The sequence below is a fragment of the Bos grunniens genome, chromosome 28, assembly GCF_055505025.1.
Source record: "Bos grunniens cultivar Pamir isolate PY7600 chromosome 28, Bosgru_T2T1.0, whole genome shotgun sequence".
NCBI lineage: Eukaryota > Metazoa > Chordata > Mammalia > Artiodactyla > Bovidae > Bos > Bos grunniens.
In genome coordinates this window covers 37,059,716-37,084,998 of record NC_141192.1, presented here as the reverse complement: position 1 = coordinate 37,084,998, position 25,283 = coordinate 37,059,716, and the positions used below count along the sequence as shown (strand labels likewise).

Sequence of the window (25,283 nt, the reverse complement as noted above, 5' to 3'; positions counted from 1 at the left end):
GGCGGCCAAGTGGTTCACACTGGGGGTGGGGGCCGGGAGTGGGGCTGTTTCCAATGCAGGGGGCATGGGTTTGATTCTTTGTTGGGAAACTAAGATCCCACATGCTGCAAGGCCAAAAAATTCAAACAAACAAACAAAAAACTTGGAAGAAAGCTCCCACAAAAAACAGATTTAAATTTACTTTTCTCACTAAAAGCTATCTATAGCGTGCATGCTGTCGCTTCAGTCACGTCTGGCACTTTGTGACCCTATGGACTGTAGCCCACCAGGCTCCTCTGTGCATGGGATTCTTCAGGCAAGAATACTGGAGAGGATTTCCATGGCCTCCTCCAGGCGATCTTTCTGACCCAGGGATCAAACCTGCATCTCCTGTGTCTCCTGCATTGGCAGGTGGGTTCTTTACCACTAGCACCACCTAGGAAGCCCAAAACTTATTAGTGCCCACCTGTGATCTGCATAGACAAAGGTCCTGGACCCTGACTGCACATCAGAATCACTTGGAGAACTTTTACAGAATATCGATGGCTGGCTCTTATCTTGCAGAATCTTGCTGAAGTGGTCTGGAGTGGGCTCCAACCTCTGATATTTCTCAGTGTTCCAGGACTTTGTGTAACTGGGGTGAGAAGGGCTGGGGTAGACCGTGTGTCCACAGGGTAAAACAACCCAGACACGTCTTCAGCATCACCTCTGCATTTGGCACAGATGCAGACTGCTCCTTCCTGCTAGCAGGTGTGGCTGGTTAGCTGAGATAGAATTGGGGCAGCCTGAGGGGGTGGGGGGTGGTGCTGATCCTTGAGTCGGTCAGTGTTGGTGGTTGGTCACAGTGGTTGGTCAGCGCAGCTGAAGGGGACAGCTCACTGCATGTGGAGAGCATGAGGAAGAGGGTTCTTTGACTGTTTAAACCTGTTCTCCAACTCTTAGGCCCAATAATCCAAGAAACACACATTGGAAATGCTGATGTGCTGTATTTATGAATAAGAGTTTAGGTTATTTTAGATGTATTCTTCACCTAAATATATGTATTTCTGATGGAGAGATTATGCAGATGTTCCTGACAGAGATGGAAGACGCTGTATCTGGGATCCATTTCTCAGTTTGCTGCTATCAGAAAACAGAGGTTCCAAAAGTTGTTTTTTTCCATTTCAGAAGCAATGAACATATCACATGTGTATTAGTTTCCTAGGGCTGTCGTAACAAAATCCTGCAGACTGAGTGGCTTAAACAGAAATGTGTGGCCTGTCAGCCTGGAGGCAGAAGTCCACGTGTCATCAGGATTGGCTCCTTCTAGGCTGAAAGACAGAATCTGTCCCAGCTGTCTCCCTTAGCTTCTGGTGGGTGACGCCATCTTCAGCATTCTTAGCCTTAAAGAAGCATCACCATTAACATTTTTAAGGTCAAGTGTTGTTCCAAGCAGTCACCTGCATGAACTCTTTTTCTTTTTTTATAGTAATAATTAAAAAAAAATTCTAACAGCTGGAGAGGGGAATATCTCTTTTTTAACTTTTTATTGTGGAGTACAGCTGATTAGCAACATTGTGATGGTTTCACATGTACAACTAAGGGACTCAGCCATGTGTATACGAGTATCCATTCTCCCCCAAATGCTCCTCCCGTCCAGGCTGCCACATAACGTTGAGCAGAGTTCTCTGCACTATACATAGGAGCTTGTTGGTTATCCATGTTAAATACAGCAGTGTGAACTTTCATTTTCAAAATGACCCTATGTGGGATACACTGTTATTCTGCCCATTTTACTGTGGCACAGAGAGGTTAAATCATTTGTTTAAAATCACACAGCTATTGCATAGTAGAGCCATAGGTGACTCTGCTGCTGCTGCTGCTGCTAAGTTGCTTCAGTCGTGTCCGACTTTGTGCGACCCCATAGACGGCAGCCCACCAGGCTCCTCCGTCCATGGGATTTTCCAGGCAAGAGTACTGGAGTGGGGTGCCATTACCTTCTCTGAGTCTGACTCTAGAATCCATATTTGGAACTGTAACCAGCCTTACCATGGTCTTTGGAGCTAGACAGACCTACCAGGTCCCTAACTCTGCCACTGAGCTATATCACTTTGAACAGTTAGTTCACCTCTAACCTCTAACAGTTAGTTCACCTCTCTGTTAGTTTCCACCTCTGAAAAATGAGTATAGTAATATGTCTCCTAGCATCCAGTAGTCTGCATCCTGCAGCAGCAGCAGCATCCTGCAGCAGCAGCAGCAGCATCTAATAGTCTGGTTAGTATATTTAAATCTCTGGTTAGTATATTTAAATGAAGTGAACTCCATACAGTAGTTAAATCTCTCATCCAATTCAAACCTTTTCTCTTCACTTCCAACTCAAGCCTGATTTGAAATGTTGAGGTCCCCAAAGAGGGGCAAGTGGCCTTGGTTCTCCTCCCCTTCTGCAGCAAGTGGGAACTCAACCCTGCAGTTACCTGATTTGGGCAAACCATCCCCAGCTGAATGTTCACACATGCCTCCAACAGCTCACCCCAGGTCCTTCTGTCTCAGGAGTATGTTCTGCACCTCTTACCTTGGGCAAGGTCCCACACAGGGCAGGTGTCCCAGTGGCAGAGCGGTTGGGACTGTGAGCATCTACCGATCGACAGGCATCAGGCTAAGAGTGAGAGAACATCTCCTCCTTTTGGCAAGCACCTCTGACAAGCGGTGATCTTGAGGCCCCCTTCACTTGGCTTGGGGGTGGGACAGAGAGCCGTACACATAGAGGAAGAAAAGCAGCCCCAGCTCTCAGTTCTTCTACTGATTCCTTCAAAGAAATCTCTCCCTCTTCTATCAGCTGAAGGCTGGTCCTTCGGGATTAACCAGGCACCTCTCTGTGGGAGGTGCTTCCCATCCTCCATCCTGTTACATTCCATGCCATAGAGCTACTTGAGTTTCCTGATTATGGTACTTTGAGGTTGTTTTACTCTTCTCAGTACTGCTGTGGTGGATGTCCATGTGTCAGTCCCCATCTTGAAGGCTATATATTTCCTTAGACTCCATTTACATATCTCTGTTAGGTTAGACCTAATAGACCACACTGCCAGTTCTTTCACTGAGCAAGCTATAAGGGCTCGAAGTCTATTTTTAGTCGTAAATACCACCAAATTTTTAAAAACATGCTGTCTTCTCTATGGAAAGCCTAACAACAGCTAACTGATTTCTTCAAAATTAAACAAGCCTTTCAAAGTTAATGTTCCTCGTTATGTTCCTCAGAGTCAGTGGAGGGGGTGGGGGCACAGGGAACATCCACCCAGTTTTAAAGCACAGAAACTCCAAGCATGCTAGCCCGCTGATAGTGTTACACAGAGTATAATACGATGGCCCAGACACTGAAGCCTAAAAACTCTCAGTTATTGATTGATGCTAGAGTAGCAACCCCTAGAGATGATGATTAATTTTGTATCTTATTAATTTACCAAGCAAACAGAAGTCTTTTATTTCTAAGGACACATGCTTTGTTATCTTAGGCAGGACTCTCCCCCCACCCCATAGCCTTGACCCCTCATAATACCCTCTGGACTCCCCGCTTCCTCCCAGGCCTTCCACACACCCTCCACTGTGACAGAGGCTGGAGTCCTGTCTGTGTTGTACCTTATGTCCTGAGCTTTTTGCCACCTGATACTAAATCAGAGAGAAGGCTTGGCCTTGTTAATCCTGACCATTTAGATAGCGGGTTTGGACTTAGATGCCCAAATTGACAACTTGGCATCGTTAGAGCTTGGGGTGGGGGGGCATAGAAATCACATTGTTTCGCAGAGGGCACTTGAGCCAGCGGCTGAGTGGCAGAGTTGGGACCGGGAGCCTTCCTCATCAGGGCCCCTACGCCTAGCATTTCTCAGCAGCAGCAGTTGGTGTTATCAGTTGTGACTGGGCGTCTTTCCTGGCTTAAACCAGGGGAGATTTTAGGCTTTTCCGCAGTTCTCAGTGCTGTCAGTCTGGCAGACCACTAGTGAAAAACTTCGGGAACAAAATTGGTAAATGGTGGAGTTGCCCTTTTCTTGAAATTAGGCTGAGAGGTGGCTGGCAGAATCCCATCCAGCAGCCTCACTGCCTTGGCAGAGGTAGCAGCCCATCAGACCATCTGCAAACCTGAAGCAATTACATGTGTTTTAATAACAGGGAACGGGCCCACCAGCACTTGCCCTGGATGGTGTCTTCTGTGAGTCAGCCCAGCAGGCCCCTACCTGCCCTCCTTGATACGCAGCAATCCTTTCAAGCTCCAACAAGATCTGTTTGATCGATTGGCGAGTCCTTTTGTTTGTTCTTTAGGGGAAAATCAGATCATTCTGCATTTAGAAAATATTCAGTAGTTCCTTACTTCACCCTGATGTGAAGTTTAGAGATGTGGAACCAGAAAAAACTAGAGAACTTTGCCCAGAACCTACATTTGGCATTTTTCAGGTTTTTTTTTTTTAATTGTCTGATATTGTCTCCTGGTTATTAATCAGATTTTCCTACTTCTTTGTATGATTTTTAAATTCTTTTAAAGATTTTTTTTAATGTAGACCATTTTTAAAGTCTTTATTGAATTTATTACAATGTTGTTTGTTTTATGTGTTGATTTGTTGGCCTGGAGGCATATGAGATCTTACTCCCGGACCAGAGATCAAACCTGCACCCCCCTGCATTGAAAGGGAAGTCCTAACCACTGGACTACCAGAGAAGGCCCCTGTTTGTTTACTAACTTTTTTATTGGATCTCAAACACTGTGAATTTTGCATTATTGATCTGGATTTTCTTTCTTTTTTTTTTTTCCAGTTCCTTTGTTTTATTTTTGGCTGTGCTGCTCAGCTTTCAGGGTCTTATTTCCCCGACCAGGGATTGAACCTGGGCCCTTGGCAGTAGAAGCATGGGGTTGCGACCACTGGACTGCCCGGGAGGACCCTTACACTTGGTGTTTTTAACTCTCATGAGAGGGACTCCCTTTAGCTTTACAATCACCATCTCCCAGTCCAAACAGATTGCACTTTCTTGAACCAGTAATTTATTTATCCTGGATGGTGACCTGCTTGCCTCCTCACTGTGCTCGGCCATCCATGGGAACCATTGCATCTGTGGTGGATTATCCCCGAGGATAATCCCTCCCACATCTCTGACCCAGCCTGGTCTCTTTTTCTTTTTACCTCCCCCTTGCTGCTTCTAGCCATCAACTTGGCTGGCAACAGTCTCAACTCATCAGGCATTTTGGTGATGCTCTTGCTAATTTGGGGTGGAACCTGTCTGGCCCAGTCCTAGGTTGGCTGAACCAGGACCACCTCCTCTCTCTGTCTTTGATTCCTGGAAAGTGATGAAATGTGAACTATTCCTCCCACCACAAATCCATGCCACTCAACCGCAGTCATCATCTCAGAACCTTGAGTCCTTTTGTCTCTAGTGAATATTCCAGATATGACATTTTAAAAGAAAAATCAGAGTACTCTAATTTGATAGAACCTATGAATGTCTGTGTCTTTGATTTATATATACTTTGGTACCAAGTCAAAAAGAAAATATTTGTGATAAGACAGGTACATGCTAAAGAGCAAACATGCCTACTTTCTAGCTTCATAGTTATTATCCTGAAAGCAGCATAAAGAGTTTCCTAACCATTAAAATTGTACAGCCTTTTACTTTTCTTAATTTATTTTTTATTTATTTTTATCTTTTGGCCGAGCTACACAGCATGTAGGATCTTAGGAACTTGTGCCCCCTGCATTGGGAACATGGCATCTTAACCACTCAACCACCAGGGAAGTCCCTAGTTCTTTACTTTATCTGCTCTAATTGACTTAGTGGCTTCTATTCTCATTATCATTCAGTGCTCTGTGAACTATAATGACTTTAAATCTCACAAGTGTGCTAAATTTCACTTAAACTTCCCGTTGGTGTGGTGGCTGCCCTCATACACAGTTGAGAGTGTAAACTGATAGAATTTTCAGGAAATTATTTGGCAGCGTCTGTTACTCATTGATCCAGTGATCCCCCTTTAAGGACTTGATACTGGAGACATCTTTGCAGAGTGTGTTTGAAGCAGAGAAGAGTTGCTGGTAGTGTACATGCACATAGGAAGGAGGTGGTTGATGAATGACGGTACTTTGACACAGAGTAATATTAAGCCATTGGAAAGAGGAGAGGCTACTGACCTTCAAAGATATTCACAATATAATGTTAAATAAATGAAATTGTAGACTAATATGGTTTTGGGCTAAACAACATCTCTAGGTAGGTTTTGAGTGTGGCTATCAATAAGGAATGAGGAAGGAGGCACTCCAGATTGTAACTAATGGTCTCTGGGCAAGGAGTTGGGATGAGAGATTAGGGAACAAAAAATTTTCGTTTCACTTATTGCTGTTTTGAAAAATAGTATAGTTTTGAACACTTGTTATTCGTGTTTTTGGAATTTTCTTCAAAGAAAAGTGATGGGTTATATCATATACACATTTAGATGGTATTTTGGTTCAGTAGCCTTTTCATATTTGGCCCTGCATATGAAGCCAAGCGGTCTTTCTTCAGCTAGCAATGTAATTATGCAGGAGAGGAAAATCAGAGACTGAAATGAGGAGTTCTCAAATGCACTTCCTCCTCTCAAACCTTCAACTGGTCTGTGCTCCAGCATCGCTTGTATCCTCCAACCCAGGATTTGTGAATGAAAGAAACACAGGCAGAACCTCCCTGCCTCGAAGTGTTATCCATATCTTCATTGTCTGCTGGCATTTGCACATGCAAGCCATAATCTCCTGTAAAATACTTCATGATATTTCTCAACAGTAATCATCTAATGCTTTACACACAAAGGGAAAACCCCTTCCTCTTTATCTCTGAAACCAGAGCCGAGGTATGAAATTACACCTGAGTATCCCCGCCTTGAAGTCGTGGAAAGAGCCGCTGCAGTCTCTGACCTTCACTTCAACTCCACAAGTAGCAGGTCTTCCTTGTCATTCAGTAAAGATCTCCTTGAAGAGAAGAAAGAACTAAATTAAATGTGCACACACCCACAGATTTGCTCTCATCCTAGCGAAGCGCTGTACCATTCATTTCAAAATCCCTTTCTTCCAGATTCAGTTCTTTCATCCTTTGCGAAACTTGCCCTGTTCCTGGAGGTCTCACTTGAGTTCCTGCCCACCTTTGTGTTCCCTTGGCACTCGCTCTGCATGTACATTTTTCACACCTTTTTCCTTGTGGTTTGGATGTTTATGTGTGTCTTGGTCCCATTACTGGATCGTAACCAGCAGCATCAGGGATTTGTTTCCAGCACTGAGTAGGTGCTTGATGAACATATCGACTGAAACCCATTTCTAAAAGCCGGTTCTGAAATACAGGCGAACATCGTTTTATTGTGCTTTGCCTTTATTGCCTCTTTGCCTTTGCAGAGATTGCATTTTTTACAAATTGGGGCAACCATGTGTCCAGGAAGTCTGTTGCTACCATTTTCCCTACTGCATTTACTCGCTTCATGTTTCTGTGTCATGTTCTGTAATTCTTGCAATATTTCAAACTTTTCCATTTTTATTATATGTGTTACGATGATCTGGGAGCAGCGATCTTTGATGCCACTGGTGCAAAAAGAATATGACTTGCTGAAGGCTCCGATAACGTTTAGTATGTTTTAGCAATAAAGTATTTACAAAATTTTTATTTTTACATTCTGGCACACCATGAGGCACATGGGATCTTGTTCCCCAACCAGGGGTCGAACCCACACCTCCTGCATTTGGAAGTGCAGAGTCTTAACCACTGGACCAGGGAATTCCCTAGCAATAAAGTATTTTTGAATTAAGGTATGTAGATTGTTTTTTAGATAGAATGCCTATTTAATAGACTACAGGATGGTATAGACATAACTTTTATATGCACTGGGAAACCAAAAAATTCATGTGACTTACCTTATTGAGGGAGTGTCCTTGGTGGCTTTTAGTTGTAAAGAATCCGCCTGCCAGTGCAGGAGATGTGGGTTTGATCCCTGGGTCTAGAAGATCCCCTAGAGAAGGAAATGGCAACCACTCCAGTAACCTTGCCTGGGAAATCCTATGAACAGAGGAGCTTGGTGGGCTACAGTCCATGGGATTGCCAAGAGTCAGGCAGGACTTAGTGACTAAACGATAACAACCACCTTATTGAGTTATTCAATGTATTGTGGTGTCCTAGAACTAAACCTGCAATATCTTCAGACTATGCTTGTATACTTTCAAATAGATATGTCCAGCTTTCCATATGTTTATTATACTTCAGTAAGAAATAAAAATAAATCTAAACAGTTATTACAATTGTAATTAGTTTGCAGAAAAAGAATTGAGTATAAACTGCTTTAGAAAAACCCAACAGGAGACTGATAGTCTAGTCCTAATGTTTAGAGGTGAATAATCAGTAAATGCATTCAGAAGAGTTACACAGAACACAGGTCTGTCTTGGGAATTCATAGCACCAAAAGGCGCTTGCTTGCAGTGGCAAGTGATGAGAGAAAATTTAGAACAGTCTAAACCCATGCTATATAAGCCCTATTTCACTGGCACACTCAGGCATTTAAAATCACATTTTCAAAGCCATTTACTAAAATACTTTCATGAAGCAGAGACATCAAGCTTTAGCATTGGTTGTTCTCCCAAAGAAGTTAGTTAATTCAAAGGAGGCATTTCTTAGGTTCTTTGCCTGTAGTGTAGGTTGCTGCCAACAGGTAGACAATGACTACTTTGGTCTTTATGGTGGTTTCCAATCAGACTTAGGCTACAACTGGATTAACCAACCTGTTAAGGGCTTTCCCACTCAGTTATCTTCTCCTTAGTTTTACAAGTCATAAAGATGGGACTCTTTATTAGTGAGCTAAGCATAGACACATAAAGATGGGCCAAACTGGGATTTCCCAGACAGTCAAGTGGTTTAGACTCCTTGCTTCCAGTGCAGGGGGCTCGGGTTGAATCCTTGGCCTGGGAACTAAGATTCCACATGCTGTGCAGTGCTGTGGAAGGAAATAAGGAAGGAAAGGAAAGAAAGGAAAGGAAGAAAGATGGACGAAAGAGTCCAACAGATCGTGTTTCCCTGAAAACTGGCACCTAGCTCCTGGGTGCTGGTTTGTATCTTCCTCATCAATCTGTCAGCATCTTCAGCCCATCTGTCCATCTCCATGTGTGGATGGCACATGGATCATGTGTTCATCTCTCCTTCCCCCTAGTGTCTTCTTGGCCCCGGGGTTGCTGCTGCCTGGAGCCTGGTGTGAAGTCACCACGTGTAAGTCCCCAGGGCAGACTCTTGTTCATTACCTGATTCCTGCAGCTCCCTAAGCAGACATGGGACCCAATGACTAGGTTATAAACTCACCCAAGTGCAAAATTGATGTCACCTAGCCAACTTTCTTTCTACTCAAAGAATTCTTGGCAGCAGTTAACACATTTGCCCAAATATAAGGTAATTTCCACATATTCACAATGGAAAGGGTTTGCAAAATGGGTGTTTTCTTTAGCCGGCTTGAATTTATACAACACTGGTGTTCAGTTTTGTGGTTACCTTCAGATTTCCTAAGGAGATATTTTAAAATTTTTAAGTGGTAAAATACACATACGATGTTTACCATCTTGACCAGTTTTAGGTGTATGGTTCAAAGGCATTAAGTACAATGACACTATTGTGCAGCCATCACCACCACCCATCTTAGGAGCTTTTTCATCTTGCCAAACTGAAACTCTATACCCGTTAAACACTAACTCTCCATTCGCCCTTGCTCCACTCTCTGGTAATCAATATTTTACTGTCTGTCTCTTTGAATTTAACTCCTCTAGGTGACCCATATAAATGGAACCATATAGTATTGTCCACCTGTGACTGGCTTATTTCACTTAGCATGCAGTAAAGGTTCATCTTTATTCTAGCATGTCAGAATTCCCTTCCTTTTTAAGGCTGAATAATATTCCGCATTTTGTTAATCCAGTCATCTGTCAATGGACATTTAGGTCATTTCTACCTTTTTTCTTATCTAGACCATTTCCCTTTGGCACACAGACCCAGTGGTATCCAGAAACTATCTTCCACAAAACCAATGCATTGCACTTGAACTTCACTCAGATTTAAAACAAGTCCTCCCAACAGAAATCTGCAGTGTTTCATCATTTGTGTGTGGTGGTTCTCAGCTCCTCGGCATCTCGAGGAGGAAATGAGCTAACCCAATCAAGATTATCGGCCTGGGGATGACTTCCCTGGTGGTGCAGTGGTTAAGACTCCACAGTCTGAATGCAGACAGCATGAGTTCGATCCCTGGTCAGGGAACTACAGTCCCGCATACCTCATGCCCCCACCCCCCCAAAAAAAAAAGTGTCATCTGCCTGGGACATAGTATGTACTCAGCAAAAGTCAGCCATAGAGAAGTTCGGAAGGAGGAAGGAGCAGGATGGAGGAACTGGTTTTGGGAGTTGGCTCAGAAAAGACCCAGGGGTAGGATCCCTTGGAGGGGAAGGGACAGACATGAAAAGGAGAGGATTAGCCTTTGTGTCATGTCCCCTGCCATCCTGTGTGGCTCACAGCTAAGCCCACTGCTGCTCTGACCCACGACTCTGTCCTCTGTTCCTGGATCAGTTTTAATGGAGCAGCAAGTGCTCAATCGCACTCATACCCTCCGACCTGGATTCAGCGCCCCCAGGACGCTGCAGGGCTGGCCTCCGTGCCCGAGTCACAGCTCCTCAGCCCTGGACTCCTGTCCCCAGAGCTGCACTTTGGTTAGGTTCCCACCACCAGGCTTCCCCCTGAGGATTATTGGTACTGACCTTACATGTCACCAAGTGTCATTCAGGTCCAGAAGGCTGTACGAGCACCCAGGGCACATCACCCTGAATGTGAGCTTGGACAGCTTCCCAGAGCTGGTGATGCCTAAGCTGAGGCCTTAAAGGGAAGAGAAAGCGAAGTAGCAAGGAGGGGCGGGGGAGAGGATTCCCCACATCCTCACCGCCCGCCTGGCAGAAGCTACTAGAGCTGCTCTCAGAACCTGCTCCTCTCCTTGCCAGACCACGTCTTCATGTGGCCCTTGACCTTTTCTCTCCTCCCCTCCGACTTCCCTCCTTTCTCATTCCCTCCCTTGCTACTGAAATGTAGGCCCTGGGCGTTCCTCGAAGTTGAGACTTGACCACATGCCCTCCACTGCCCGACTTTTCTCCCAGCGTCCGTGTCTTAGTCTCGTAACCCAGCCTCTCCCGAGGACCAGCACTGTCTTCGGTTTCCGCCAAGCTCTGTGGTCTCATCCGTCATCTTCTGGACTCACTCTTCGTCTCACTTCCGCTCACCCGCCCCCATGCTGGCTGTATCCTCACCATGGCTCTAGCTTTATCCCTTCCTCTCCCAAAGCAGTGGTATGGAGACTTCCTAATCCTTGCCTTTGAGCCAGTCATGCTTCCCCTCATCAGATTGCCTGGCTGCCCCATTCTCCCTGGCCACCTGTGTGTCCCAACCTCCTACAGTCGGGTAGGTGTTTCCGCTCTGATCCTTGACAGCTCCAAGGATGCCCAGGTTCTGATGACAGCCTCTTAGTGGCTCCCATTGCCTGAAACCAGGTCTCAGACCTCAGCCCATTTTCCCATCTCATCTCCCTCCATCACACCCTCAAGCCTTTGCTTCAGACAAAATGCCCTGCAGGAGCCCCGTGTGTTTTCACTTCCTTTTGGGCTCCCATGGACCTCTAGCTCAATGCCCTTTCCTCCTCTCCAGGCCCTCAAAAAGGCTTATCTCTGACATCTCTGATTTGAAGAATCGAATGTGTTTTGGTTTGAAGAAACCTCTCCCCTCTGACTTGATCTTTTCCTCCCTATCAGAACACACCATCTTCCGCCTTAGTTTTAGTTAGTCTGGTGTGTCTCTATTTCCCCAGCATCTCTGAGCCTTGCGGTCAGGGTTCAGGTCCCTTTACCTTTGTAGATGGGTTCCCCCACAGGAGCTGGTACCTATTAGTTAGTCAGAAAAGAGGTGCCGAATGAGGTTTCAGTAAGACCCTGGAAACCACCAAATATAAGTCTCTTCTGACTTCACTCTTAGGAAACCATCTTTAAAAGTAGCACAACATATTAATCAAGACCAAGAACAAAAATCTAAATTGTGTCCCCATCGACTGTCACAAGTAATTCCGAGTCTTGTCCCTCATCTACATCAATGGGGTGAGGCTAGCCGGACACTGATTTTGGTAACATTTTCTCCAGATGATGAGAAATCAAATCAGCTATGCCACGTAACATCATCTTTACTTAAAGAACAGCCCATGCTTTAGCAGGACTCGGCAGTACCACAAAAATCTGTCCAGTGCTAATGTTTGTGTCTCTTGATACTACCTGAAGGTCCGGTTTCTGCTTCCCCCACGAAAGTTTCCAATTCAGTGAGCATAACTGTGACTGTGCCAGTGGGAGGGCGAGCCTGCCCGGTCCTGCTGGAGCTGCACAGATGGGAAAAGGCAGGTCCCCACACGACCCGGTGAACAGTGAATAGTGGCCTTAACGTTGTGGAGCTCCTGGGTTTTGTCTTGCAGAAGTAAAAAGTTGCAGAGAGAGGAATTTTTGTTCTTTTAAAGACTGCCCCTAACTCTTATAAACTGTATGTACGGTATGGTGAACAGGTTGCTTTTTGTTCTAGTGAGGACAGTGAGAAAGAGTAGGATTCAAATAAAGCAAGAAATAGATGAGTTAGGGGACAAAATCTAGTTGGTAAGACATAGGGATGCTTCTTGTGTAAAAAAAAAAAATATTAGGCTTGTAATTAGACCACTCTCTGTATTCTGTAGAAACATGGGCATTTATTTTTGGATAAAATTTGTTTGTGGCCACACCCTGTGGCATGCGGGATCTTAGTTCCCAGACCAGAGATTGAACCCGTGACCCTTGCAGTAGAAGCTAGGAGTCTTAACTGCTGGACCACCAGGAAAACCCTGGAACATGGGAATTTATGAACTCAAGAGCAAGGAGAAAGGATTCTTAGGGGATTAAGAGGAAAAGACTGTTTAAAATGTTTGACACTAGGGAGCTAGCACATCTTTAAGTGAAACTCTCAGAGACCTGAGAATGTAGAGCCTCTTAGGGATAAGGTCATCTATCAGCCCCCTCAGCATGCAAATGAGAAATCAGAGGCCAGGGCTCTGACTCCAGGTGAGTGAGGTCCCCGTGGTTATGAACGCAGGTGGACTCACACCCGGGGCCTTGACCCAACTCTTAGTGCTTCTTCTGAAGTACTGTGGATGGAAGGGGTACCGTTAGCTGCTGAGAGAGATTTAGTTGTATGTAGATAGAGTTAATGTGGGCTTTCCCTGGGGGTTCAGTAGTTAAGACTCTGCCCTTCCACTGCAGGGGATGCAGGTTCGATCCCTGATCAGGGAACTAAGGTACCACATGCTGCATAGCACAGCCAAAATAAATAAATAAATAAAAATTTAAAAAATAACATAGAGATAACATGAACAGATATACAGTGGGGTCGTTCTTCTCTGCTGACTCCACTGAAAACACACACCGACACATACCCTACGAGGAGATCAGGTAACTCGCTCCAGGTAGCACAGCCTTGGTAAAAATAGAACCTCAAGTAGATGGGCAGAAACACATTGCTTCTAAAGGGAATTAGTCACTGTTTTTAACAGTTTTTCTTTGCTTCTGTGACTTAGCAACTGAACAACAACAATAAAAAAAAGTATAGTAGATGCAGGCAAGAATTATAACTTGGACTGACAAACAACAAGCCCAACAAAAAGCAGATAGAGAATAAAATAAGAGCAATAGTCCATAGTGTAAAATTAAAAACAAAAAAGAAATGGCATCTTGTATGCATTTATACTTTAAAAAAATGACAGTAATTTAACAAACATCTGTGGAGTGTCTGCTGTGTGCTGGGCATTGTTCTGACCGCTGAGGACCCAGCACGGAGAAGAAATAGACAAGGGTTCCTGCCCTCTGGGAGTTTATATTCTAGGGAGAGACACATCATTCACTACCCATTTTTATTTTAATTGGAGGATAGTTGATTTACAACATTATGTTAGTTTCTACTGTACAGCAAAGTGAAGTGACACATATACATATATCCACTCTTTTTAAAATTCTTTTCCCATATAAATCATTACCAAGTATTGAGTAGAGTTCCCTGTGCTATACAGTAGGTCCTTATCAGTTATCCATTTTATATTTAGTAGTGTAAACGTGTCAATTCCAATCTCCTAATTTGTCCCTTCTCTCTTTCCCCCCAGTAACTGTAAGTTTGTTTTCTATGTCTCCGACTCTCTATTTTGTAAATAAGTTCATTTGTACCTTTTTTTTATACCACATACAAGCAATATCATATGATATTTGTCTTTCTCTGTCTGACTTACTACTCAGTAAAGTACATTCTTAAGATCCATACCCCCCTCCCAGGCTCTGGTGGAAATATAACTAAATTGGAAAATTGATAACATCTCTAATCACATATGGGTATGGTTTTAATGAAGATTGCATTTTTGTTTTTTAAGGGAGAAGAAAATGGCTTTCGAGACAGTACTGGAGACCCCCTTTCAGGTAAATGATTGACTTTAAAGGTATCTGGGCATCAGTGCTAGCTAGCATGGCTAAATTCAAGATCATTTGAGAAGGTGTTTATCATTAACTTTCAAAATCTGTATTACCGACTAGAGAAACTTTCCAACCACACGCCATGGTGAACTGCAAAGAAATCTTGCAGGATTTCACAAAAGCCTACAAGGAGTATTTTCTCATGTTAACCCTCCTTTGCTTGTGCAAGGCACAGCAGGGGTTTTAAGTGGATGGCTTTAGGATCTGATGAGGGTCAGAACCGACCCTCCCTCCAAGTTCCAGGGGCCACAGTGTTGGTAGAGAACTTTGCCAGGAGGAAGCAAATGATGGGAGGTAGGCAAACCCAGTCACGGTAAGAAGGGCCGCTCAGACACCCACTGCCTCCCTTCTGTCTCCGCACCTTAGGGAGCCAGGCTACGTGCTGGTTCCCACCGTTTTCTGCTTCTAATGTGTTTCACCAAAAAACATTTTAAAATTAATTTTTATTAGAGTATAGTTGCTTTACAATGTTGCATTAGTTTCTACTGCACAACAAAGTGAATCATATACATGTATATATATACACATGTATAGGTATATACATATACATATGTATATGTAGGTTGTCCCCGAGCACTGAGTAGAGTTCCCTGAGCATACAGTAGGTTCTCATTAGTTATCTATTTTATATGTAGTATCAATAATGTATGTAAATCAACCCCAATCTCCCAATTCCTCCTACCTCTCCCCTTCCCCTCCTTGATGTCCACACATGTGTTCTCTATGTCTCTGTCTCTATTTCTGCAAATAAGATCATCTATACCGTTTTTCTAGATTCCACATATATGCATTAATATACAAGAAACATTTAATTCGTCTCCACTGCCTCGTCCCCCACCACCTTTTTTGTTTCTTCATTGTAAGACAGAAACTCTGGCAGGGTTAAGGGCCTTCCTTGGTGGTCCAGGGATTGGCACTTCGCACTTTAGTGCAGGGTTGCTGGTTTGATCCCTGGTCAGAGAATTTAGATCCCCATGTGCCATGTGGCATGGCCAAAAAAATGAAAAAACAAAAACAAAAAAAATTGGCAATATTTAGATTTCTCATTAATTAATCATGGGGAAAATATGGAGTGAGCATTAAAATAAGCTACCAAAATAAAGGGGAAAAAAAAACCTCACCAACATTTTAAAATATTTTTTAAAACACATATTGAATGATCCAAATCATCAGGGGTTTGTTCATTTCTTTTTTAAAGAAGGATGGGGATACTCATAAAAGTCTTAGATATATTCTACCATCAATCCCAAGCTGTGCCCAGGTAACCATGCTGAAAATCGGAACTTGCGATGCATAATCAACTTTTGATACATGATGTTAGGAGCAGTTTTATCTCTGGGTGGTGAGATTCCAGGTGGGTTTTTTTGTTTGTTTTTTCATTCAACCGATTTTCACTTCTTAAAGACCCACTGTGTGCCAGGCTCTGAGGAAGCCAGGTGGCAGAGGTACAGTTCTGAAAGACCCAAGTTGGGACGCTGGTTCCTGTTCAGCCACTATCCTGCTCACCACTGTCCTACTGTGATGGGAGAAATCAGGGAGAAATTGGGCCAGGAGAACGTCCGGTGGCACCTACCCACCAGCTTTCATGGCACAGGCCCAACATCTGGGGTCCCAACCAGGAGCCCATGGAACTTGTCTTCCTTGGACCACAGTCCGCCCCTGCTGGAGGCTAAGGCCTCGGCTAAGAATTATCCTCTTCCACAAATGCTCCAGTGGACACAGGCTCACATTAGAAGCACCTCGCTGAGTGAGGTGGAGGAACGGAAAGTATCTTTTCATACAAGCAGAGGCAGTTTTAATTTTCTTTTCACTCCCCTGTATTTAAAAAATTTCTAGTATGAGTATCAGAAAAACCTACCCCCAAAACTTTCATCTGTATATTCAAACATATATATAACCAATGATCTGGTGTAGGCACATACATATAATGAGTAGTAAAATAACCTAAAAGGTGAACTGTGATGAGCCTGAGTGGTGAGAATGTGAAAATTTTTTTTCCTATAATCATCTGAGTTTTTAGATTTTCTGTGACAAGTACATATTTCTTTTCTAATTAAAAAAAATCCATAATTAAACTTTTTAAAGACTAACATCTTGCCTACCAATGTGAAACGTCAGCTAAAATGAATATGAATCAAGTAAGTTGGTTAGTAATATCTGTAAACCCTTCCAAGACTCTTACGAGGTCAGGTCATTACTAGATTAATCAAATTACAGTTTGTCTCTAAATGTCTTTACCTGTGTCAAAATGAAATGAAAGATTTTCAGAGAGAACAAACTTTTCACAGTGATAGCAGGTAACATTACCTAGAGCAGAACCCATCCTGCCGAAGTCAACATCTTTGCCACCCAGCATGATGCTTTGCCCAGAGGAATGTTCAGGTGTTTGGTTGGGTGTTTTTTTTTCCCCCATAAATAAGCAAATGAGAGACATTGACTTCAGGGCTTTGCTCTTGGAAGATGGGGCAAAAGCAAATCCCCATTATTTCCTCTTTTTTTTTTTTCCTAAATATCTATTTATTTGGCCCCACCGGGTCTTAGTTGCAGCACACGGGGATACTTAGTTGTGGCATGCAAACTCTTTGTTGTGGCATATGGAATCTAGTTCCTTGATCGAACCCAGGACCCCAGCGTTGGGAGTCTTAACCACTGGACCACCAGGTGAGTCCTGCCGTATTTCCCCTTTGAATGAGAGCAGCCACCTAAGTAAGGTTTACTTACTGTTCCACTTGCACAAATTTAGCGTTTGCCATGAACCAGGTCTCGTTCAAGTACTTTTGTTGTTCAGTCGCTAATTCATGTCTGACTCTTTGCGACCCCATGGACTTCAGCAGCCAGGTTTCCCTGTCCTTCACCGTCTCCCGGAGTTTGCTCAAACTCTTGTCCATTGAGTCCGTAATGCCATCCATCCATCTCATCCTCTGTTGCCGCTTCTACTCTTGCCCTCAATCTTTTCCAGCATCAAGGTCTTTTCCAATGACTCTGCTCTTTTTAGAGATGCCCTTAGAAAAAAGTGTTAATGACAACTCTGTGGGTTCAGTTATTCACCAGGTGTATACAACAGAAGTAGCACTGGGTCACATGACTGGCACTGGTCATGTGACTGGTACTCCATCGCATAGATCCTGAGTGGGATTCAAGCCCCAGGCCTGGCCTGACTGCCCACCCCACCGCCACCACCAGCACCACCCCACGCTGTCTCCCTATTGGTCAAACCCATCGCCTGTGAAGCACACATGTCAGATGCTTGAGTGTCATACCCAGGGGGTGAAGGTCAGACTTCCAGCTCAGAGTCTCAGGCTGGAACAAAGCCAAAGTCCACCCGCTTCCCCCGAGTCAGTCTTTGAGCCACTGAAACACTTTTTGCAGATGCTTGCTACTTTCCCATAATCAGGCCCTTGGTCTAGCCTTACTTAACGCAGAGCCTGGCTTTTATTTAATTCTTAAATAAAACCTTAGTTATCTGCCATCCAGTTTATATCTGGTAAAAGAAAGCAATGTACGCAGGATGGAGGGCTCTAAGATAAAAGGAGGGATTCAACCAGAGTGAGAAATGACAGCTGACAGTTTGTAATCAAGGGAAGAATAAGAATACAATTCAGAATCAGCTACTACCAGAAAAATAAAGCCCCCTCGTGGAACCATTGAATGCAGAAACCAGCCCCCAGGAGTCATAAAAGTTTTACAGTGTTTTCATGCAGTTTTTCAAAATGAAAACATTTGGGCATTAAAAGAGTATGACTCAGTTATAAAAACCAGACAAACAAAAAACTCCTCACAAATTGGAAAGTTAGAAACCTTTTCTAGGGACTTACCTAGCAATCTAGTGGTTAAGACTCTGCACTCCTAACGCAAGGGGCGCAGGTTCGATTCTTGATTGGAGAACGAAGATCCCACGTGCTGCAAGGGGCAGGTGATATAAAAAAGATACGTCAATTCTGTAAACTACAGAAATTAAAACAAATAAATAATTTTAAAAACTAAAAAAACAAATAATAACCTCTTGTTCTTGCCTCTGGTGGCGCTGTTTATCACTTGGACCATGACTCCCTCCCTACCTCTTCACAGTTGCCAGCTTTGCAAGACTTGACTTTCTGACCACCTTGCATAATTCAGCACTTGCCTCTTCCAAACCTAATTTCCCTGTAGAAGTGAATGTGCAAAAAGATTTTCTTTTTTTTCAACTGAGGTCTATACGGTGACTCAGTAATACGTGGTGTCACGTAATTCAGAATGCAAGCTCACGTAAAACTCTCTGCTAAACTTTAACCTCGGTCCTTTCTTATATGTGTGTTTTGTTTTGTTTTTAAACATACCTTCTATGCCTCAGTTTGGTGAGATGACAGAGTGGCCCAGTGTGATTTACTTGCCAAGATCCATCCAATTTGTCAGTTAGATTTCCTAGTGCTGCTGCCAACTTGATGTCTTCTTAAAAGGGTGTTTCAGAGAGGGAAAATGAAATCATATTGTTTTTCCCTTTGGTTAAGAGATCAAACACCCACCGAAAGCCCTGAGGTCAGTTTCTTAGTAGATAAAAATAATTCTTCACCATTTTTGAGCTCAGAGCAAATAACTACCTCTGATGAGTCATGTGGTATGCACACACCCCACTGATCTCTCAAAGCCATAAACTGGCATTTTAAATATATTTATTTCCAGCCATGTTAGAAACCACACGCAGAAAAAAGCGTGAATTTACACCATTAACAAACACAGCTGTGGAAGTATTTGACAGTACTTTGACACTTGCTGGTATTTTCCAAATCTCATAATTTATAGACACCTAGGAGTTATTTTTTCCAATGAGTCAATTCTTCGCATGAGGTGGCCAAAGTACTGGAGTTTCAGCTTTAGCATCATTCCTTCCAAAGAAATCCCAACTGAGGAGTTATTTTAGTTATTTTAGAATAGAACATGTTTTGCTATTTGCGAAGCTGCCAATATAAAATGTTTACTATTTAATTGTTCGTGCCAACTGAAGACCTGGTTATCACGGGGAACATTATTGTAAATGATTTGAGAGCTCACAGTGGCACTGAGCACTGTGGAGGGAAATACCCGTGTAGTAATAGCTCCCGAAAAGCCAGGGTGTACAAGATAAAACGGCACCTCCCCTGCAGGGAGACACATTAAATCAATCTGTGATGCACTGCCAGCACCCTGACTGGAGCTATTTTCCAGGCTCAGCCAGTCATGACCCTTGTGGGCTCTGCATCTTGTTCCAATTCACAATTAACTGTTAATTGACCAGCATTTCATGGTCTGCCAGCCGCCAGCTGGAGAGTTAGGCACTGCGTCTTTGGACGTGAGCTGTTTCTTACTGTGTTTGAAATGACATGCACATACCTTGTCACTGAGCACGCTTGATCTCTGAACTCTTCTTTAAGGTATGATGTAAAAGGTGTGTGAGATGAAGAATAGTGGAGGGAGGGGGGAAAAGAAACCCTAGAAAACCCATTCTTCTGTTTGTGAGCGCGGAAATATTATCCACAAACTCCCAATCACCAAGCGCACACTGTATTCTTCAAAGAGAAGTAGCTGGCATTCCAAAACCTACTTTTGCTGGCCCATCTGATTGAGAACTTCCTCAGTAGATATGGTTTAAGGCAATGGTTTTCAACCCTGCTGCACATGAGAATTTCCAAGAGAGCTTAGAAAACTTCCCGTGTCTGGCCTGTACCCCAGACCAATTAAATAAGGATATTGGTGGTGGAACCAGACATCAGGATTTTGTAATTTCCCCAGGGGAGAGTGGGGTGGGGAGGGGGTAGAGAGTTCCATTTTTAGCCAAGGTTTGAGAACTACTGCTTTATTTATTCATTCATGCCTGTCATGCATGGGGTCTTAGTTCTTCAACCAGAGATCAAACTCGTACCCCCTGCATTGAAAACTCAGAATCTTAACCACTGAACCACCAGGAAAGTCCTGAGAACTACTGCTGTTGTGGTTCCTTACCCACAGCTACTAATGCTTTGTTGCATACATTCCATGCACTGCTGCTGCTGCTAAGTCGCTTCAATCATGTCCAACTCTGTGTGACCCCATAGACAGCAGCCCACCAGCCTCCCCCGTCCCTGGGATCCTCCAGGCAAGAACACTGGAGTGGGTTGCCATTTCCTTCTCCAATGCATGAAAGTGAAAAGTCAAAGTGAAGTTGCTCAGTCCTGTCTGACTCTTCGAGACCCCATGGACTGCAGCCTACCAGGCTCCTCTGTCCATGGGATTTTCCAGGCAAGAGTACTGGAGTGGGGTGCCATTGCCTTCTCCAACTACCATGCACTAGGATAAGGCTTTAAGGGATGGTCTCACTTAATCCTCTCCACACCTTTATGAAAGTCAGTCCTCTCAATTGTTCAGAGAGGGAGGACATGGCTGTACAGGAGTACAGGAGTAACTCGTCCAAGCTGCATACCTGCACAATGTCAGCTTGTATCGATAGTTGGTCAGCATGCCTCTAAAGCTCATGTGGCTCTCTCTGTGGTACATGGTGTACTCCTTCTCCATAGCAACCAGTCATCCTTCTTCTGCCTTGTATATACTCAGCACAAGAAACCTTTCGGTTTGTCTGAAACTTTCTAGATAACTCTTCATATGCTGCTCAGAAGTTTCTGATTTGATTATTTCTCTGTGTCATGTTCTTCATTAAATAGATTTACTCAGCAGACATTAGTGAGTGCCTACTGTGTGCCTGGAATTAAGTGGAGACATTAGACATCTAAGTCCCTTTCCTCTTGGACCTTATATACTGGTTGGGAGTGACAGACAGTAAACACAAGTAGTTACATGTGGTGGTAGGTGCCTTGAGGAAAATAAGTGAGTGTACAGTGGGGTTTGCCTGCAAGGAAAGGATGCTGTGTTAGCTACGAAGGTGCACCAAGATCTAAGGAGCAAAGGAGCCAGCCATGTGGAGATCTGAGAAAGGAGGACTTCAGAGGGAAGACCCAGCTGGTGCAAAAGTCCTGAGGCAGGGTTGAGTATATGTTCTAGGGACAAGGGTGGGCAGTGAAGGGTACTTGGAAAGGCAATGAGCTGGGAGGTGTCAGCAGAGGCCAGATGACACAATGACACACTCTCCCCGCCCCCCCCGCTGCATTCTACTTAAAAAAAGTTGTAAAACCTAACACCCTTAAATAACATTTACATAAGACTTGACAAAAATGCTTTCACACCATTCACCTCATTTAATTCATGAGATATAGGAATTATTATATTATCATCTCCACTTGATAGATGAGGACTCTGAAGTCCAGGGATGTTAAATGCCATTTAGCAGTCAAGCCCTGGAAAGCTGGGGCACCAGGGTTTGAGGAGCCGCATCTGATGCAGCTGATTCAGGATTATGCATGTGAAGCAGCTGTCCCCAACCTTTTTGGCACCAGGGACTGGTTTTGTGAAAGAGTTTTTCCACCATCTGGGGGTGGGAGTGGGGGATGGTATCAGGATGTTTCAAGTGTGTTACATTTATTGTGTGCTTTATTTCTATTATTATTCCATCAGCTCCACCTCAGATCATCAGGCATTAGATCCCAGAATTTGGGACTCCCGATATAAAAGGGCACAGTGCAGGGCCAGTTATATATTAAGCGTTTGATAAATGACAGTTACTGTGATGATAAAAACCACTGAGAAATTTGGCCCTTCTTCCACTGATAAATTCTTCCTTAGTTCAAGCCAGGACTCAGACTAAACTTATAGAAGGCAAATCCTTCCAGAGTTTTGGCCTCTAAGAAGTTATTATGAATTAATGGTGCAATCTGTTCTTGTTTTTCATCAGTGGAAAATATGCAAGTCAAGTGTCAAAATATGACAAGCAAGGACCCTACTTGTTAGAGAATCTAAGTGAATTTTTGTACATAACTGACTTCTCTCTCCTCAATAACACTCTCCTTTCCTTGCCCCAAATCTAGAATCAATCTGTTTTTTGTATTTTTCTGTTAACAGCCAACAGACACCAGTAAATTTCTCTTTCCTTTGCTAGTAATTATCTCTTCACATCCTAAAATGCATCACACAGTAATAAGAAACCTACCTTGTCTCCAGAGGAGAAAGAACAATTCTCATTCATTCATTTAGTAAACAGTTTTTGAGTTTCTCCTGTATAGATACCCTGAGCTTGCCACTGAGTAGCATCCAATAATAATCCCATTTTCCCCCCATTTCTTAGGAAAACGTCTTTGGTTCTAAATGTTTCTCTTCTCATGATTTTTCTTACCCCAAAGCTTCAGCCATCCTTTCCTTGCATGCACACGAATACATGATAGGTGTTTACAGGAGGGCAGGACAAAATATATTTCATAGGGGAAAAAAAAGTTTGTCTGCTTAAGTCCTCAGAGAACTAATTATAGTTTATGATTCAAAAGGCAACTTTAAATTCATGACTGTTGGCAGTTTGTATAGATTCCAGTTGGGAAAATGGCTTAGTGTGTGTGTTATTGAAAATAAAAAAGGAAACAATAGACTTTTGACACATCATATGTTTTAAAACAAACTGATAAATGGATGGTGGTGATGTTCAAAGAAATAGAAGTTTCTCATACACTAGAAGGCTTAGAGGAGCTTCACAGAAACCTTAACGATTTTCATTCTTCTTGACACTAAAGGAGAAAACATCGCTAAAACCCTGAGTCTTACGGAGGTAATACAGGGCAGACCTTCAGAAAGCAATACATTTCATTCTGGACTTAGAGATATAAATCGTTTATTTTTTTGTGACATTTAAAAAATATATTTTAAGTATCCAAATAAACATTGTAACTATAGAAAATTAGGACCATCCATTGTTAATGTTTTTATGCATACTTCTAGATTTTTCCTATGCCCATGAATGTGTGTATAATATATGCTTTATGTGGATAAAAATGACTATATTATTTTGTTTTTACAAAAACTGAATTACACATACCCTTTGGTAAACTGCTTGTTTTCCTACGTGACAGATTTTTATTTTGACTCTACTTTTTTTCCGTATACCCACCTTTATTTTTTTAATTTATTTATTTTTAATTGAAGGATAATTGCTTTACAGTATTAATGTTGGTTTCTGCCCTACATCAACATGAATCAGCCATAGGTGTACATATGTCCCCTCCCTCTTGCACCTCTGTCCCACTTCCCAGCCCCACCCCACCTCTCTAGGTTTTTACAGAGCCCCGATTTGAGTTCCCTGGATTTTGACTCTACTTTTAAATAAGGGCAAAGAAAATTGCACAGTTTCCCCCTTGTACTGCAAAAGCCACCTTCAATGTTAGAAAGCTCTTTATAAATAAATTTCTGTCCCATCATGGAGCTAAAGTCTTACTTCCATATACACCACACCATTATTAATGGAGCAGAAGAATAACTCTCACTATATTACACAGAAATGTAATTCAACATTTTAGAACTCTAAGATGTGTACACATTGCAGGAGGATATGGATCTTTTCTCAGGGCCCTGAAGGTGCAACAACAAAGATCATACGGAATATCTCACTGCAAGGCAAAGTCAGGAGATGCAAACACAATGATGAGACTGTGGGTGAGATGGCATTGCAGGCAGAGCAGGGGGATTTCATGAAGGGGTGTTTCTGAGGTGGGTTTCATAGGATAGATAAGTTCAGTAGCTGAGGGGAATTTCAATGAGAGGAGTTCAGTGAGAGGGAGAGAGAAAGAAGAGAGATGACTGATCAGAGAGAAAACATCAGAAAAGTCATGGAGGAAATCTTTATTTTCCACCTATGCAATTGACAAAGATCTTTTTAAAAGTGTTACTTGGTGCTGCTGCTGCTAAGTCGCTTCAGTCGTGTCCGACTCTGTGTGACCCCATAGATGTCAGCCCACCAGACTCCCCCGTCCCTGGGATTCTCCAGGCAAGAACACTGGAGTGGGTTGCCATTTCCTTCTCTAACGCATGAAAGTGAAAAGTGAAAGTGAAGTCGCTCAGTCGTGTCCGACCCTCAGCGACCCCATGGACTGCAGCCTTCCAGGCTCCTCCGTCCATGGGATTTTCCAGGCAAAAGTACTGGAGTGGGGTGCCATTGCTAACAAAGGTCAACTGAGATATGCACCATCACTATTCTCTGTTTGGAGTGTAAATTGGCACAATATTTTTCTGGAAAGCAATTTAGGGTATATGCACTGATAGCCTTAAAATGGTCATACTTTTCAGCCTAATAGTCCCATTACTGGAGAGATAATTAAAGAGGTGGCCAAAAATTTAGATGTAAGGGTCTGCATCAAATTGTTACTCATAGTCATGCAACTATGGGGAAACCCTGGATGTTCAAGTTTACACAAAATTCATAACTGAATATAATTTTAATGTTCTACCCTGGGCTTATATTTTTTCCTTTTCATTTTATTAAACTTTGAAACAAAGAAAATACAGGTTGTCTATTCAGGAAGTGAGTAGTCCCCCTTCTCTGGAGCCCAGATTATATTCAAGGAAGTCATGGGAAATAAGATGGGAAGAGAGGTATGGAGAGCTTCCAGGGGAGATTGGGACCCTGGTAACTGGTTGGATAGAGAAAAAAAGTCTGTAAGGATGCTGAAGAATTGCAGGTGCCATTAGGGGACTTGAAGTGCTTTGTGTGCACAGTATATAAGAAATATATAAGTACTGTATTGGGCCCTTTGAGTTGGAGATGTCATCTGAACATCGAGAGATGCTTTCTCGTAGTCAGTTCTGGGGCCCAGGTGAGCTGGCAGGGTTGGCCATTCATTTATTCACTCAATCCACATTGGTTAAGTGTTTGCTGTGTGTCAAGGGCTG

General features: G+C 43.2%; 1 protein-coding gene and 1 long non-coding RNA gene across 2 annotated transcripts in view; one reads left to right on the top strand and one right to left on the bottom strand.

Annotated features, from left to right (window-relative positions):
- The window catches only part of EDARADD (EDAR associated via death domain), a 67,057-nt gene that overhangs the window by 36,965 nt on the left and 4,809 nt on the right, over positions 1–25,283 (top strand). Inside the window, exon 5 of the mRNA XM_086382806.1 lies at positions 14,435–14,480. Coding sequence (XP_086238932.1) covers positions 14,435–14,480 — 46 coding nt within the window. The remainder of the gene's footprint in view (positions 1–14,434; positions 14,481–25,283) is intronic.
- LOC147343141 (uncharacterized) lies at positions 17,025–18,677 on the bottom strand. The gene is made up of 3 exons (XR_015157128.1): positions 18,535–18,677; positions 18,350–18,434; positions 17,025–17,536 (listed from the first exon to the last, which is right to left on the bottom strand). It is a non-coding gene; the product is annotated as an uncharacterized LOC147343141 (long non-coding RNA).